The 13632-nt window shown below is 45.0% G+C and overlaps 1 protein-coding gene across 1 annotated transcript; it reads right to left on the reverse strand.

Annotated features, from left to right (window-relative positions):
- Positions 1-888: 888 nt before the first annotated feature.
- On the reverse strand, positions 889-13349 carry ttf2 (transcription termination factor, RNA polymerase II). Its single transcript, XM_084478424.1, has 23 exons — positions 13284-13349; positions 12955-13060; positions 12466-12552; positions 12278-12347; positions 10838-11746; positions 10329-10449; positions 9744-9932; positions 8860-9017; positions 8507-8588; positions 8058-8177; positions 7516-7666; positions 7219-7324; positions 6564-6748; positions 6140-6293; positions 5561-5652; positions 4957-5045; positions 4478-4620; positions 3664-3846; positions 2944-3002; positions 2028-2181; positions 1693-1775; positions 1524-1598; positions 889-1081 (listed from the first exon to the last, which is right to left on the reverse strand). Exons 1-23 carry the CDS (start codon positions 13309-13311, stop codon positions 937-939), a joined length of 3489 nt encoding a protein of 1162 aa, XP_084334550.1. The 5' UTR covers positions 13312-13349; the 3' UTR covers positions 889-936.
- Positions 13350-13632: the final 283 nt, after the last annotated feature.

The following is a 13632-nucleotide window of genomic DNA, read 5'->3' on the forward strand; positions in this document are numbered from 1 at the left end:
CGACGCCGACGCTGACCATCACTTAGAAGAGACAGGCGAGGAGACAATTGATACATTTTTTGAGCTGTGGTCCGAGCGACATGAATGAAAATGCATGTATCGAAAAAATGAATTTAAACTTTGTCACAGACACAGAAAATGTAGGGGATGGTTAGTCGGTAATGACAGGTGATGGTTGGGTTAAACTCAGGGTTTGTTGTATGTCAATGTAAAGATGTTCTCTCGTTAAGATAGTTAGGTCATTTTTTGAGATACACAGAGCATAGTTAAAAATGTAAATGCATTCCTTTGACGACAGGTGTTTTATGGTTTGTAGAATAATCTTATATGCTTTTTTTAAATTTATAGATATATAAGAGTCTAATAAAGTACATCTTATCTCACAAGTATAGATAGTAAGTGACACTATAATGTATTTTTTTTTGCCGGCTTCACCTTCCTCCCATAAAAAATTAGAATATCTTAAAAAGTAAAAAATATTTAAAGAGTTTGAACGAAAGCGTGTGATTCCAAGCTAATATGAACATTTTAAAAGTAATTTAAAATTGTGGAAGGAGTAATGTCCCAAAGTTTGTAGAGAATAATAAAGAAAGAAAGAAAAACAATAGTTGAGCGCTGCATGCAGCACTCACCTAATTACATTTCTTCCTGTTAATTTATCATGATTTATTAACATATACATCAGCAATAGTCAAAGCATCCACTTCAATCAAACAATAGTTTCAGGATATATATATATATATACACACACCAAATAAAACGATAGTGTCAGTCGTTGAACATTCAAGAATATAAAACACGGACAACTAAACAAAAGAATATGATAACAGTTTAACCATATAAAACATTGTATCATCAAGGTGAATGATGAAGGCAAAAAGTGAGGGAGTGAGTTGAGGAGCTGTGGGGAAGTGGTGCATAGTGCGGGGGCCGTGCTCACACTCCGAAGATGACTCGGAGGTCAGCCAGGGAGAGCTTGGTGAAGGTGCTTCCCGTTCCCGAGAGAACCTTCTGAGCCAGCTCCTTCTTCTTCTCCTGTAGTGTGGAGATTTTATCCTCCACCGTTCCCTCGCACACAAACCTGGGACACACACACACACACACACACACACACACACACACACACACACACACACACACACACACACACACACACACACACACACACACACACACACACACACACACACACACACACACACACACGATAAACATTACAAATCAAATGTAGCCAACTATATACAGTGCATTTATTCAACATGTAGCCAAGATACATATATACGTATTTGTAAACTATCATGTAGCGCTGAAACAGTGTATTTATAATGTATCATGTAGCCTTGATAGTGTATTTATTCAATAGCATGTAGCCCTGATACAAGGTAAATATATTAACTGGCATGTAGCCCTGATACATTGTAGAATCTATGAATAACATATAGCTCTGATAGTGTTTTTATTAAACAGCATGTAGCCTAGACACACGTGGCATAGCACACAGCAGAACAAGTGAGCGTCTTTACCTGTGGATGGTGACGTCTTTGAGCTGTCCAACCCTGTAGATGCGGTCGCAGGCTTGGTCCTCCAACGCTGGGTTCCTGAAAGCGATTCCAGGGGTCAAAGGTTAAAACATTTCCACATGGGATAAAGACCAATATGGTTTTTTTTTTGTTTGTTGTGGGCGTGACTCACCAGTGCATGTCAATGAGGAAGAGGTGGTTTCCTCCAATCAGATTGAGACCGACTCCCCCAGCACATAGAGACACCAGCATCACCTTGGACATAAAGCGCACACGCACACGCACACACACACACACACACACACAGTTTAACAATTGTTTTTTTTTTAACTCCTGCTGGTTCAAAGAGTCTAAAATAGAAAAAACATCTGAATCTGAGATAAACAATTGAGATGTAGATTAAAAAAAAAAAAAAAAAAAAATCAATAAAAGGTTACATATTAAGTTCATTTCCGGATTGGTGATCAGGGGTTCTGGCTGTTGTAGTGCCGTTGAGCAGCATGTTACCTGGGGACCCTTGGGGTTGGTGTTGAAGTCCTCCACCTGGTCCATGCGCTGCTTAGGGTTGACGGTGCCGTCGATGACGGCGTACTTCAGGCCCAGAGTCTTCAGGTGCACGGCCACAATTTTGAGCATGCTTGTCCACTGGGACACGATCACACTGCAAACGCACACACCGCTGATTACTCTTGTATTCACACAACACATCTGGAAGGATCAATGGATGTCTTACTACTATAATAGCAGGCCTGTCGGACAAGTTACTCGGTCAAGTTGGTCAGTGCGCCAATGTGCCAAGCAGCCTGCAGCTCACACACACACTGCACGCGCAAACACACACACACACACACACACACACACACACACACACACACACACACACACACACACACACACACACACACACACACACACACACACACACACACACACACACACACACACACACACACACACTACTCTTGGAGTTTTGGTGAAATAATGGTGATTTACCATCAACCTTTTTGTCAAAGTAAAGATATTTTAGCGATGTCGCTAATCACAAGTCTGTTTATCTTTTGTCCCTGTGCCAAACATCACAAGTGCATTTTGTACTGGAGCATAGTCAGACAAAATATCCAAATGGAGCTCCTAAATAGTCAAGATTATTATTCTTTTCTTATTAAATTTTCACAAAAAGACGTGTGAAAACACGTTTACTTTTGAGAAGCTGGAATGGTGTATTTTAGCCACACTTCAGTGATGGAGCAAGTTTACCTTGCCTGCTTGCATTATATTTTTGGCTGACTCAAAGTCAAATGCCAACTCTGTTGAAATGAGCGCTGGCTTGAGAATAATATTTAGAGAATACGGTACTTCTTGTCTGTGGTCAAGAGTAATCCTTCGGTCTGACGTGTTACGACGGATGGCGGGAGTCTCGTACCTTTTCTGATCCTGGTCACTCTTCCTGATGGCCTTCAGCTCAGAGACCAGGGCAGAGATCTAGACACAAAGACATCACATTGCATTGTTGTCCTGCTCTTGCTAAAAGAGTAGCCAGAATCAAGTAGCTTGTTTATATTATATGTGTGGTTGTAGACGCCATTGGCAGAACTATGAAGTAACCCAACAAAATCAACGTTGTAGTGACTGTCCCCAAACTGATTACAATGACCTTGGGTAATCACAATACTCAATACTATTACTTTAAACAGTAATGAGATGAAACAGAGCAGATATCAGTTTATGATCAACCGCATTTGACATTCTATTTACTCTTTGAAGAGACATAAACGTAAAGGTCCCATGACATGCCACCAGGTGTGAGTGTGATTAGCCGTTACAAGCCGTTTTGAAAATCACAAGTGGGCGTGTCCACCTAGATGTGTGACGGATAGATGAGCAACGTTTGCTACGGTCCACTGGGTAGGCTGGTAGACTGATCTATCCAGCGTACATCTAGGTGGACATGCCCACTTGTGATGTCATAAGAGCCCGATTTTCAAAACGGCTTGTAACGGCTAATCACACTCACACCTGGTGACATGTCATGGGACCTTTAATAGAATATGTTTTCATTTCCCCCTTAGGTGCCTAACCTCCAATGAGATGTTTCTGAATTCACTGCAAGCTCTGTTCAGACTGAGCGGTGGACAGAACACACCTTGGTACTCTGGCTGGGGTCCTCAAACAGGCCGGAGGGGAAGCGGTTCCCGTTGAGGGACACTGTGTCCTGGGCCCCGGGGCCCGAGGAGGAAGGGGGCCCCGTGGAGAGAGACAGAGCGTTGAGCTGTTCTTCCAGGGAAAGAACCACGCCGTCACCCTCCAGTTCCGTGGGGTCCAGAGTCTATAACAATAATAATAATAATAATAAAATAACCTTTATTGTATAGCACTTTTCGAAACAGGATTAAAAAGTGCTTCACAGAACAGAATACAACATAATTAAAAGAAATGACACACAAAAAAAACATTTTAAGAGAGTACAATAAGTACTAACAAAAACAACATAAAATAGAGCAAAAGGAAGAGAGCAATGTGTTAAAATAATAAAACTACTATGAGAAACCTTTTGCATAAAAATGAGTTTTGAGAAGAGCCTTAAAAGATGATACTGATTCAGCTTGTCTGAGATCCTCAGGCAGGGAGCCCCACAACTGAGGGGCCCGTACAGCAAAAGCCCGGTCACCTTTGGTGACAAGGCGTGATTTGGGAACAACCAGGAGACCCCTGGAGACCCCTACTCAAGGATCTCAGGCTACGCTCAGGCTCAACGGGGACTAACTAGGTCTGAAATATAGCAACTCTAAAAACTACAGGCAACCAGTGAAGAGAGGCAGTAATATGGTCTTGTCTCCTAGAATGAGTTAAAAGCCTAGCAGCAGCATTTACTATAGAGAGAGCTAGAGACCCGGGACAGAAAAGTGATCAATATCATTCAGCCACACCCGGCACGGTTTGTATGCTAGTGTAGCTACCTTCTTGAGCAGGGACAGGTGGCTGCAACACTGTCTGAGGCGTAGCAAAAGAGACAGAATGTGGATGGTGCTGGACGCCTGCTGGGGCTTCTGGGAAATGGAGGCTTTAGGGTCCGCCTGCGATACACCAAACTCCTGGGCCACTGAGAACACACACACACACACACACACACACACACCTAGATTAAGCTATAAAAAATGAATGTTACGCTTAAACTGAATAGATGTGCAACTGTGCTAGCTATCTGACTAATTTACTAATATAACTAACCTTACTTCATTCCTTTATCTAACAAAATAACTAATCAAAACCTAACTAACTGACCTCAAGATTGAGATTAACTGACTCAACTAATTAACTGACCTAACAAATTAGCTGACCTAACAAATTAGCTGACCTATCAAACTAAATAAACAAAACAGATGAACAAACAAACCGACTAAGATAAATTGTTGTCATATAATGCGGTCCGACTTACCTTTGTCGAAGGGGTTGTGTGCGGCGTTGGCGTGTGCCTTGTTCAGGTCACTCCCCTCGTGTCTCTGCAGGTAGTTCTGCAGAGTAGACCTGTGTCCCGGGGAAACAGGTCAGGGGGAGGAGCTGGTGGGAGGAGCTATGTAATGCTGCGTTCCAGGCAACCCGTAACTCGTGATTTCACGACTTCATACTCACGACTCACGACTTGTTGGCGTTCCAGGCAAGTCACGACTAACAAACAATGATAAGCTGATAGCGATTGAATAAACATAAACATAAACTTTAGTACTCCACACTCGTATGTGTTTTGTTTTGATTACAATGTGCGGAATTACGTCACGTTGCCTACTCATGTCTATCTATGTATATTTTCTCACCGTTGGTCACCGGTGTCTGCGGAGCATCAGGGGAAGCCATAGTTGTTTATGTTTGTGACGTCAAAAAACAAACTGGGAGTACATCGATCAGACACGAGTTCACGGGTCGTGAGTTACGAGTTTGACTGCCGTTCCAGAGCACTTTCACGGGTAGAAGGTCGTGAAATCACGAGTTACGGGTTGCCTGGAACGCACCGTTAGCCTTGATGAGGGGGCTGCTTTGTTTACCTAGACTGGGCGAAGACCACATCGTACACCGACTGCTCCTCCTCGGAGAGGGTGAGGCGATGCACCAGGCAGGTGCGTGAAGGAAGAGCCACCTGAAAACCAGGAAGGGTCAGAACTTTAACTCTTTACTTAGGGGGCACTGCTACGCCCAACTTTAGTTAGCAGCGCCCACCGAAACTCTAGGCACACCATCGATTCAAGCTACACCAAAAAAAAAGGATACAAAAAAAAAAAAAAAGGTCTGCACACCATTGTTTTTCATTGGTAAAATAGAGTAGGAAGCCGGTTTTGGCTACAAAAGTAGTCCGTTTGTCCAATTAACTAAAAGGCTTGGTGAACCATGTTGTAATTTTGGCTCACTTCCATACAGTTTTTGCAATTAGCATTCTACATTCGCCTTCTTTTTATCGTAAACAGATGTGCTCCTCCTAGCTGTAAACAGGTGTGCTCCTCCTAGCTGTAAACAGGTGTGCTCCTCCTAGCTGTAAACGGCTGTGCTCCTCCTAGCTGTAAACAGGTGTGCTCCTCCTAGCTGTAAACGGCTGTGCTCCTCCTAGCTGTAAAGTGTGCCGGCTGTACCAGGGGTTTGCCAGATGAGTCAGTCTGGTGCTTGGTGCGTCTCAGCAGGAGGCTCCGGGTCAGGATGTTGAGTCGCTCTCCTCCTCGCTGGGAGCCGTTGTCCACCTGATACTTCCACAGCTTGAACTCATCAAACGGGGCACACCGCAGGAACCTGGGGTGGAGGAGGGGGGGGGGGGGGGGGGGGGGGGGGGGTTTCAGTCATCGCTTTCTTTTGGTCTCACTTCATTTTAGTATGAAATTAGGTATTCGTTTGCACGGAATTCTTAATTCATACATCTCATATTTCATAATTAGGGAAGTACAATTATATTAAACAGTGCTTAAGTTTCACAGGTTACAAAGGGCTGGATAGTAAACAATATAAAATCGAAATGAGTAATATATTGGATCGGTCAAACGGGGCAGTATAGCGAGTGCGTACTTGAGCAGTGAGTACATGTCCAGCAGGTTGTTCTGGATGGGCGTGCCCGTGACGGCCCAGCGGGCACGTGCCCTCAGCCGGCACACGGCCATGGAGGTCTGCACCTTGGGGTTCTTGATGTTGTGGGCCTCGTCTAGAACCACCCGGTCCCACGCCACGCTGAGCAGGGGCGCCGTCCCACACGCCTGGGGGGGGGGGGGGCATTGCTATTGAATATTTACTGATTTGAAAAGGTCCTGTAGGTTACATTTTAAGAGAGCGCGGAAGAAAAGCAAGATTCTGAAAATAACCCTCCCCAAAAAAAAGGAAGGCGGCCTGGGGGGCGTCTTGTATGCCTAAAGGTGAGCTGCGAGTGAGGGTTACCGCCCCAGTCACTCTCTGATGATGAGAGTCAACAGCCCTAGACTATCCTGCACCCTCACTTATTAAACACTGATTCTCAGAGGGAATGTTCGCTGTTAATTACTAGACGGTCAATTGAGGTGTGTTGTGATGGAATACAGGACATTCTACATATAGACATGCATCAAAAGAATAACATCGTGTTAAGAGGCAAATGAGAAAGTTCATTGCGTCCAAGCTACACGTGATGCACTGGTTGAGCCTGATCAACCCTACAGCCCTTCTCCCAAACCAGATGAGAAAACACCAGCACCTTGTCCTCCGAGTCCTTGGTGGGATTCCCAACTTCGTCCTTAGCAACAGGAATCTCCTTGGAAACGAGACTGTAGGTGGTTACCACGACGTCGTGACTAGCAAGTCTGAGAGAGAAAGACAAGACAGAGGCACAAAAAACATAGGTTAATTAGGAGTCTGGCACAAAAACATAGGTTAATTAGGAGTCTGATACAAAAACATAGGTTAATTAGGAGTCTGATACATAGAAACATAGAAACATGATTTTTTATGAGTCAGGTCAGGTAGTGTGTGAATATAATCTGTGTGTGCATACAGCGCAGCGTTCTTCTGCCGGTTGGGTCCATGGTAGAGGTAGACGCTAAGTCGCCCCGTCTTCACGTGTCTTTCAATCTCCTTCTTCCAATGGTGGACCAGGGAGGCGGGGCATATGACCAGCGTTGCCTTGGAAACCACCAGGCTGGAGTCTAGAAAGAGAGAGCATCCACATGTACCGTACACCCCATCTGAACCAGGATCAACAAAGATAAAGAAACGAACCTAAAGCAGCATATAGCTACATGAGCAACACCAGACCTTTGAGTTACAAAATATTTTCTCTGTGTATTTAAGATCGTTCCGTGGTTATAGTGGGTCAGGAACAGTTCTGGGGACTAGGTGCTAGCGGGCACTAGGGGGGGCCAAAGAGCTTTGTATGAAATTAAGCGATTTTAAATGTGAAACTGAACAATTCTCCTCTCATTTAGAGAGCTAAATTCCTCACTTTAGTAGAAAACACAGCCTGGGAAGTGGGAACTAAAGCCGATTCTTCCCAAAAGACGAAGGAGCCGTACAGTTTAACCAAAGGATTCTAATCACCGTTCTTTGAGATCCAGTTGTCCACCTTCTTGTCCTCCTTCTCCTCCTCTTTGGGTTTCTTCTTGAGGGCCAGGATGAGAGCGATCATGGTCAACGTCTTCCCAAGACCCATATCATCCGCTGGCCAAGGGAACACAACAGGGATAAAATACCACAATATACAGTCATACAGTGACAACTCAGGCAACATATGTGAACACTTGAAACACGTGAAAACTGTACAGGTACAGGTGCAAAGTGACCAAACAAGTCTTGAATAAGAATTAGCAGTGGGAGGTGTATCAAGTATGGTGAACAAAATATTGGGGATATTTTGTTAGAAAATAAGCACTATTCAACTATGGTTAATTTGAAAATTAAACAAACCATAGTCAATGTCATTTGAGGATGAATTCTACTTTGAATAAAAGTATTTAGTTAATTAATGAATTAACAACTGCGCTGATTACCCATAATTCCACCGCAGGGCATCTGGTTCTCCCTCCAAAGCAGCCAGGCCAGAGCCTGCCTCTGGTGAGTCATAAGTGGCACCTGAACAGCCAATCACAAGCAGAGCACGTCACCAATCAAAACACAGAGACAGTGCAGTCAAATCTGTTACAGCTCATAACAAGCAATAACATGTTCAAACAAAGACGGTGATGAGAGCGTAGACATCCCTTAGACCCAAAATATTGAACCAATAGAACAGTTTAAAAAGAAAACAACAGTTTCAAATGGCAGCTTATGGGAACATTGAAGTGTGTTTCTTTTATGTTGTAGTGAGGTATGAGGAGAAAGACCAGGAGGCAGGGGACTGGACCTTGATGCCTCTGGGGTCCGGGACCTCTTGTTCTGGTCCGGGGCAGGTCTCCAGGGACCGGTGGAGGTGGTCCATGGCCTCGGTGGTGGCATTCTTCACCGCCATCACCCGGCCCTCAGTCATCCTGCCACCATAGAACGCTTGAGCCTGGGAGTAGGCTGGGGGACGAAAGGTGGGCTTAATGCTTTGTCAAATGGTAAGTAATATAACCTGGCATAAAAAGACAAATCAAAGAAACTAGACGTTCATTCATTATTGCTCCCCCAGTATGCTGCCCTCGCAATGAGTTCCAGTCAAAACTAGACAGCTAGTTAACACTTTTTATAAAGAAGTGGAATCCAGTACGCAAGGCTTTCTTTTCTTGTTTCTTTACTGAATGTTATTTTCTTTTTTTTTTGTGATCAACATTTTTATTGTTTTTCAAATGGAGGGGAGGGAGGGGGGGTTACAGACATATCAAAAGCCATATTCTGATTTCTGATTCTGATCAGGAAAATAACGAAAGTAGGCTTGCAGTTGCTTATACTGACGCCAGTACCACAATTTGACCACAGGGTGGCAGTATTTACCAAACTAGGGTAAGATGTACACGAACACAAACTGAAAACAATGCATTTCTTATGGAAGGCAGAACACCCAATGAGACCAAGAAAGGGAGAAACGAATAAAGACGATTTTCAACGTGTATATATATATAGTGCGCTTTTGATGATTTGTGGCTAGCTAGAGTAGTCTACAACACCTTGCAGAATGGTACTTTTGTTGTAGAATGGTTGCTTTGGAGAAAAGTGATTAATTAATGACGGTTTTAAAAGATGATAAGGACGATCAAAAGATGACTGGAAGGAGTGAGAGAAAGAGAGAAGGAGAGAGCCGGTTCCTACCTCCAGGCATCTGGCCGTATCCCTGGCTGAGTCCCAGCTCCAGGGCTCCCCCTGTGGCCTGCTGCTGGTAGGGTCCGGGGGCCGGGGGGGCTGGGAGCATCACGGTCCCCCCTGCACGACTCAACAGCTTGGGGGGGTGGAGACCCCCACTGCTGGGCTTGGCAGCAGAACAAGCCTCTTCCTGGGGATCTGTCATGAGGATTACACACAAACCAGTGATCTCAGGTACATGTCATCACTGGTGGAAGTGTCACAGAAATGACCTGTGATAACCTCTAGCAATTCATGTGATGCTGTGCCAGGTTGAAGCCTTGTTTTATCTGGTCAATGTGGTCCACCTGCTGGTAAAATCCTGTTTTAACTGGCAACACTGATGTGAGGTGACATTTAACCTGGTAAACAGTGTTTTGACTGGTAGAGGTAATGCTTTAACTGAGTAGCTGAGGCTGTACCTTGTAAACATAGCATTTTAACTGGTAAAGTTAATGTCCTAACTAGTAAACTACTCCTCGCGTCCTGACTTTTGATTCGTGTTTATTAGTCGTCATTTTCCAATGTGGGATTCGTTATCGTCATGGTGTTTACCCGGCTCGGAGGGGACGGTCAGACTCAGGGAATCCAGGGCATCCTCCAGCTCCTTCACCTGAGTCCTCAGTCTTTCGCCCTTATCAGGCAGAGCCGAAAGGTTCACCACAGAGAGGGTGGCCTGGCGGGCACATTCCACACACACACACACACACACACACACACACACACACACACACACACACACACACACACACACACACACACACACACACACACACACACACACACACACACACACACACACACACACACACACACACACACACACACAAACACACGCTCAGGCTCAGCACCGTGACCGCATGTAGCTCTAGAGAGACACAAGCATAATACCCTCTGCTGTACTTTATAACAGCATTGCCGACAGTGCTTTCCCAGAGGGACTTTAGACTACATAAGGTCTTAAATGATAACATCTGCACTATATGAGCAAGCCATGTCTCGCTCCGTCAATCTGAGATGAACACACTGGGGGGAAATCACTGATCATGTTATATCACACACACCTTCTTCTGTTGAAGCTGGTTGGTGAGCAGGTTCTTCAGCCCCCTTGGGTCATCCGGTTGACCTTTGACCTGGGGCACCGCTCGGAACCCTGGGAAGGCGGTGAGGGTCTTCTGAACAGGGGCCAGTGGCGGGCTGGTGGTCTGCTTGCCGGGCTTCACTGAGACGATCTGGATATCATCCTCGTCATCATCATCCTCCGCCTGCTCCTCTTCCTCACCCCGGGGTGAGTGACAGGAGGTCAAGGGGTCGGCGGTCTCGCCTCGAGCTGGTTGTGGGTCCTCTCGGGGGTCTTTAGGTGCAGAGTCCCGGGACCGGTTGGGTTTCTCACCTGCAGTGGGGAGGGCTGACCTAGGCGGGTCCGTAAGTCGTGGCGAGGAGCTATCCACAGAGTTGACCCCTGACCCAGCAGCGCTGATGAGACAAGGCGATGGTTGGGGAAGGTCTCCTAGAGGATTCTGGGAGTTTGGCGATGGCGTTTCTGCATTGTATGTCGACACAGAACATATTTTCTCTTTCATTTCTACTCCGTCCCCTCTCTTGTCCTTGGGCCTGACCTCCGTTGATGTGGCTTTTGTTTTCTCCCCGTCGCCCTCGGGGCGACACCCCTTCTCATCAGAACCTCTCTTCTTGATCTTCATCCCAGCAGGGAGAGCTTTACCGCGGTAGGACTCAACATTCTCTCCTCCATCCTCTTCGTCACTGTTACTCTCTCCTCTGCCCGTTCCCCTCGTCGGTCCGCCCTGCTCCTCACGCCCTCCTCTCGTTCCATCCCCCGCTCCGTTCTGGATCCTCCTCCACTCTGACTCCTCCCCGCTTTTGTCTGATGCCTTGAACGGGTTTCGAACCGGCGGCAAGACAGAGGGCTGCAGCTGACGGCTAACCAGGGGACTGCGCCGATCTCTCTCCCCCTGCCGGGGTAACATAGATGTTAGGAGCTACACACACACACACCTAATACTTATCCAAACCTGAATTTGTACCCTAAAGGCCCTGACACACCATTTCGACTGCCAATCGTCGGCAGAAAAGGCAGTCGGACCGTTTTGGTCATGGCCGATTCCACATGTGCAATAGGCTAAAAAGATCACCGACGGCTTTGACGACGGCCGATCGCACAGCACACACCAAACAGACTCAGGTCACAGAGCTCACCAGACTGTCCAACAACCGATAATCTGGTTGGTGTGTCAGGGCCTTAAAAGGGCCCTTGCTGTTCTGGCAGATGTGATGTTTATTGGCCATTTTAAAATCAACCCATAGATCAATCCTTTGCTAAGAAGATCCATCCATCATACACCTGGATAGACACTCCCACGTGTGATTTCATTCTAGTGTACATTTTGTTCACACTTTCCACACAATTCATACTCCATGACACCTGAGGAGGACCTACACAGACTTCATACTCTATGTGAAGGGTGTGTGCTTATGTTTCTTACTTCAGTCCAAGGGACATTTCCACACCACTTCAGACCCTCCTTCTTCCCCGACACACAGCGGTAGTACAACCTGAAACAAGACACATTCCAGTCACCACACACACACACACACACACACACACACACACACACACACACACACACACACACACACACACACACACACACACACACACACACACACACACCTGTGGATGGCTTGCTTTGGGTTGTGGGAAATGGCCTGGAGCTCGACCATGGAGTCCTGGTGGTGGAGGCAGTGAGATGCTGGGATGCTGGAAGGAAGAGCACCAGGGAGGTCATGGTTGGGATGAAATATTAATAAAGTACACTATATACTATCTTGACACAAATCTAGTCATTATTGTTTTTTTTTGTAGTAGGAATTCACTAGTTTATGAGGTCAGGATATGCATGCACTTAGGTTTCTTTAAGGAATAGCAGGAGTTCCTGCAAGACACATTTGATAGATGGTTTACATTTAACGAACTTCAAAGTAGTGGAAGGGTATAAAGTCAATTAAATGAACATTCAAAGCATAATAATAATAATAATCGAAACTCAATTCATATCACACAGACTTGACCAAATCATGATTTTATATTGATATACACAAAGTATGTCAGAAAATAAATAATTCACTGAAACCATTGCATGAATATGATCAGTTCAGTTACCTTGCCACTTGGGTAAAAGCACACCCATGTTTGTCAATGCAGACATAAAAACTTTTGCCCTTATTCGGTCCCTCCTTCACGCCAGTTTTTAACATACACACGCCACCTGTTAATGGAAAAGGAAACACACTTCAATAAGAAACAACATAATGTAGAAAAACGAGACTAACAGTATATGATAATGAATTATTTGGCTCAAACATGACATTTGATAGATCCCGTAAGAAACTGAAAGTCACTCAGCTATATTCACAAGAAGTCCGTCTGTCCATTGACAACTTCCTACTGTTTTCTTATGAGCTTGATTTATGTATAATATCATTCCTTACCATGGATATTACATGAAACCTTCTCCATGCTTTAGGAATCGGACCAGTCCAACACCGTCTCTGCCGATGAACGCTATGAGTTTGTAATTTTCGTTTTGCCCAATCATTGGCTTGAAATGACTACCGGTAGGTTCCTATCAAAGTAACGTATCCATCTTTGTGAACTTGTCAACAATGACAAAACGTTACAACTCAATGCAAAAAAACAACCAAAAACACCATTTAACATGATGAAAACAAAAACAAATAATAGTGTTATACCATCCCCAAATAAGAAAAATGCTATCAGTAATTATATTTTGAGTGAGTACCTTTATTTTGAAACATACATGGAAGTGACATTTGATTA

The sequence above is a fragment of the Micromesistius poutassou genome (assembly GCF_964030765.1).
Source record: "Micromesistius poutassou genome assembly, chromosome: 14".
Taxonomy (NCBI): domain Eukaryota; kingdom Metazoa; phylum Chordata; class Actinopteri; order Gadiformes; family Gadidae; genus Micromesistius; species Micromesistius poutassou.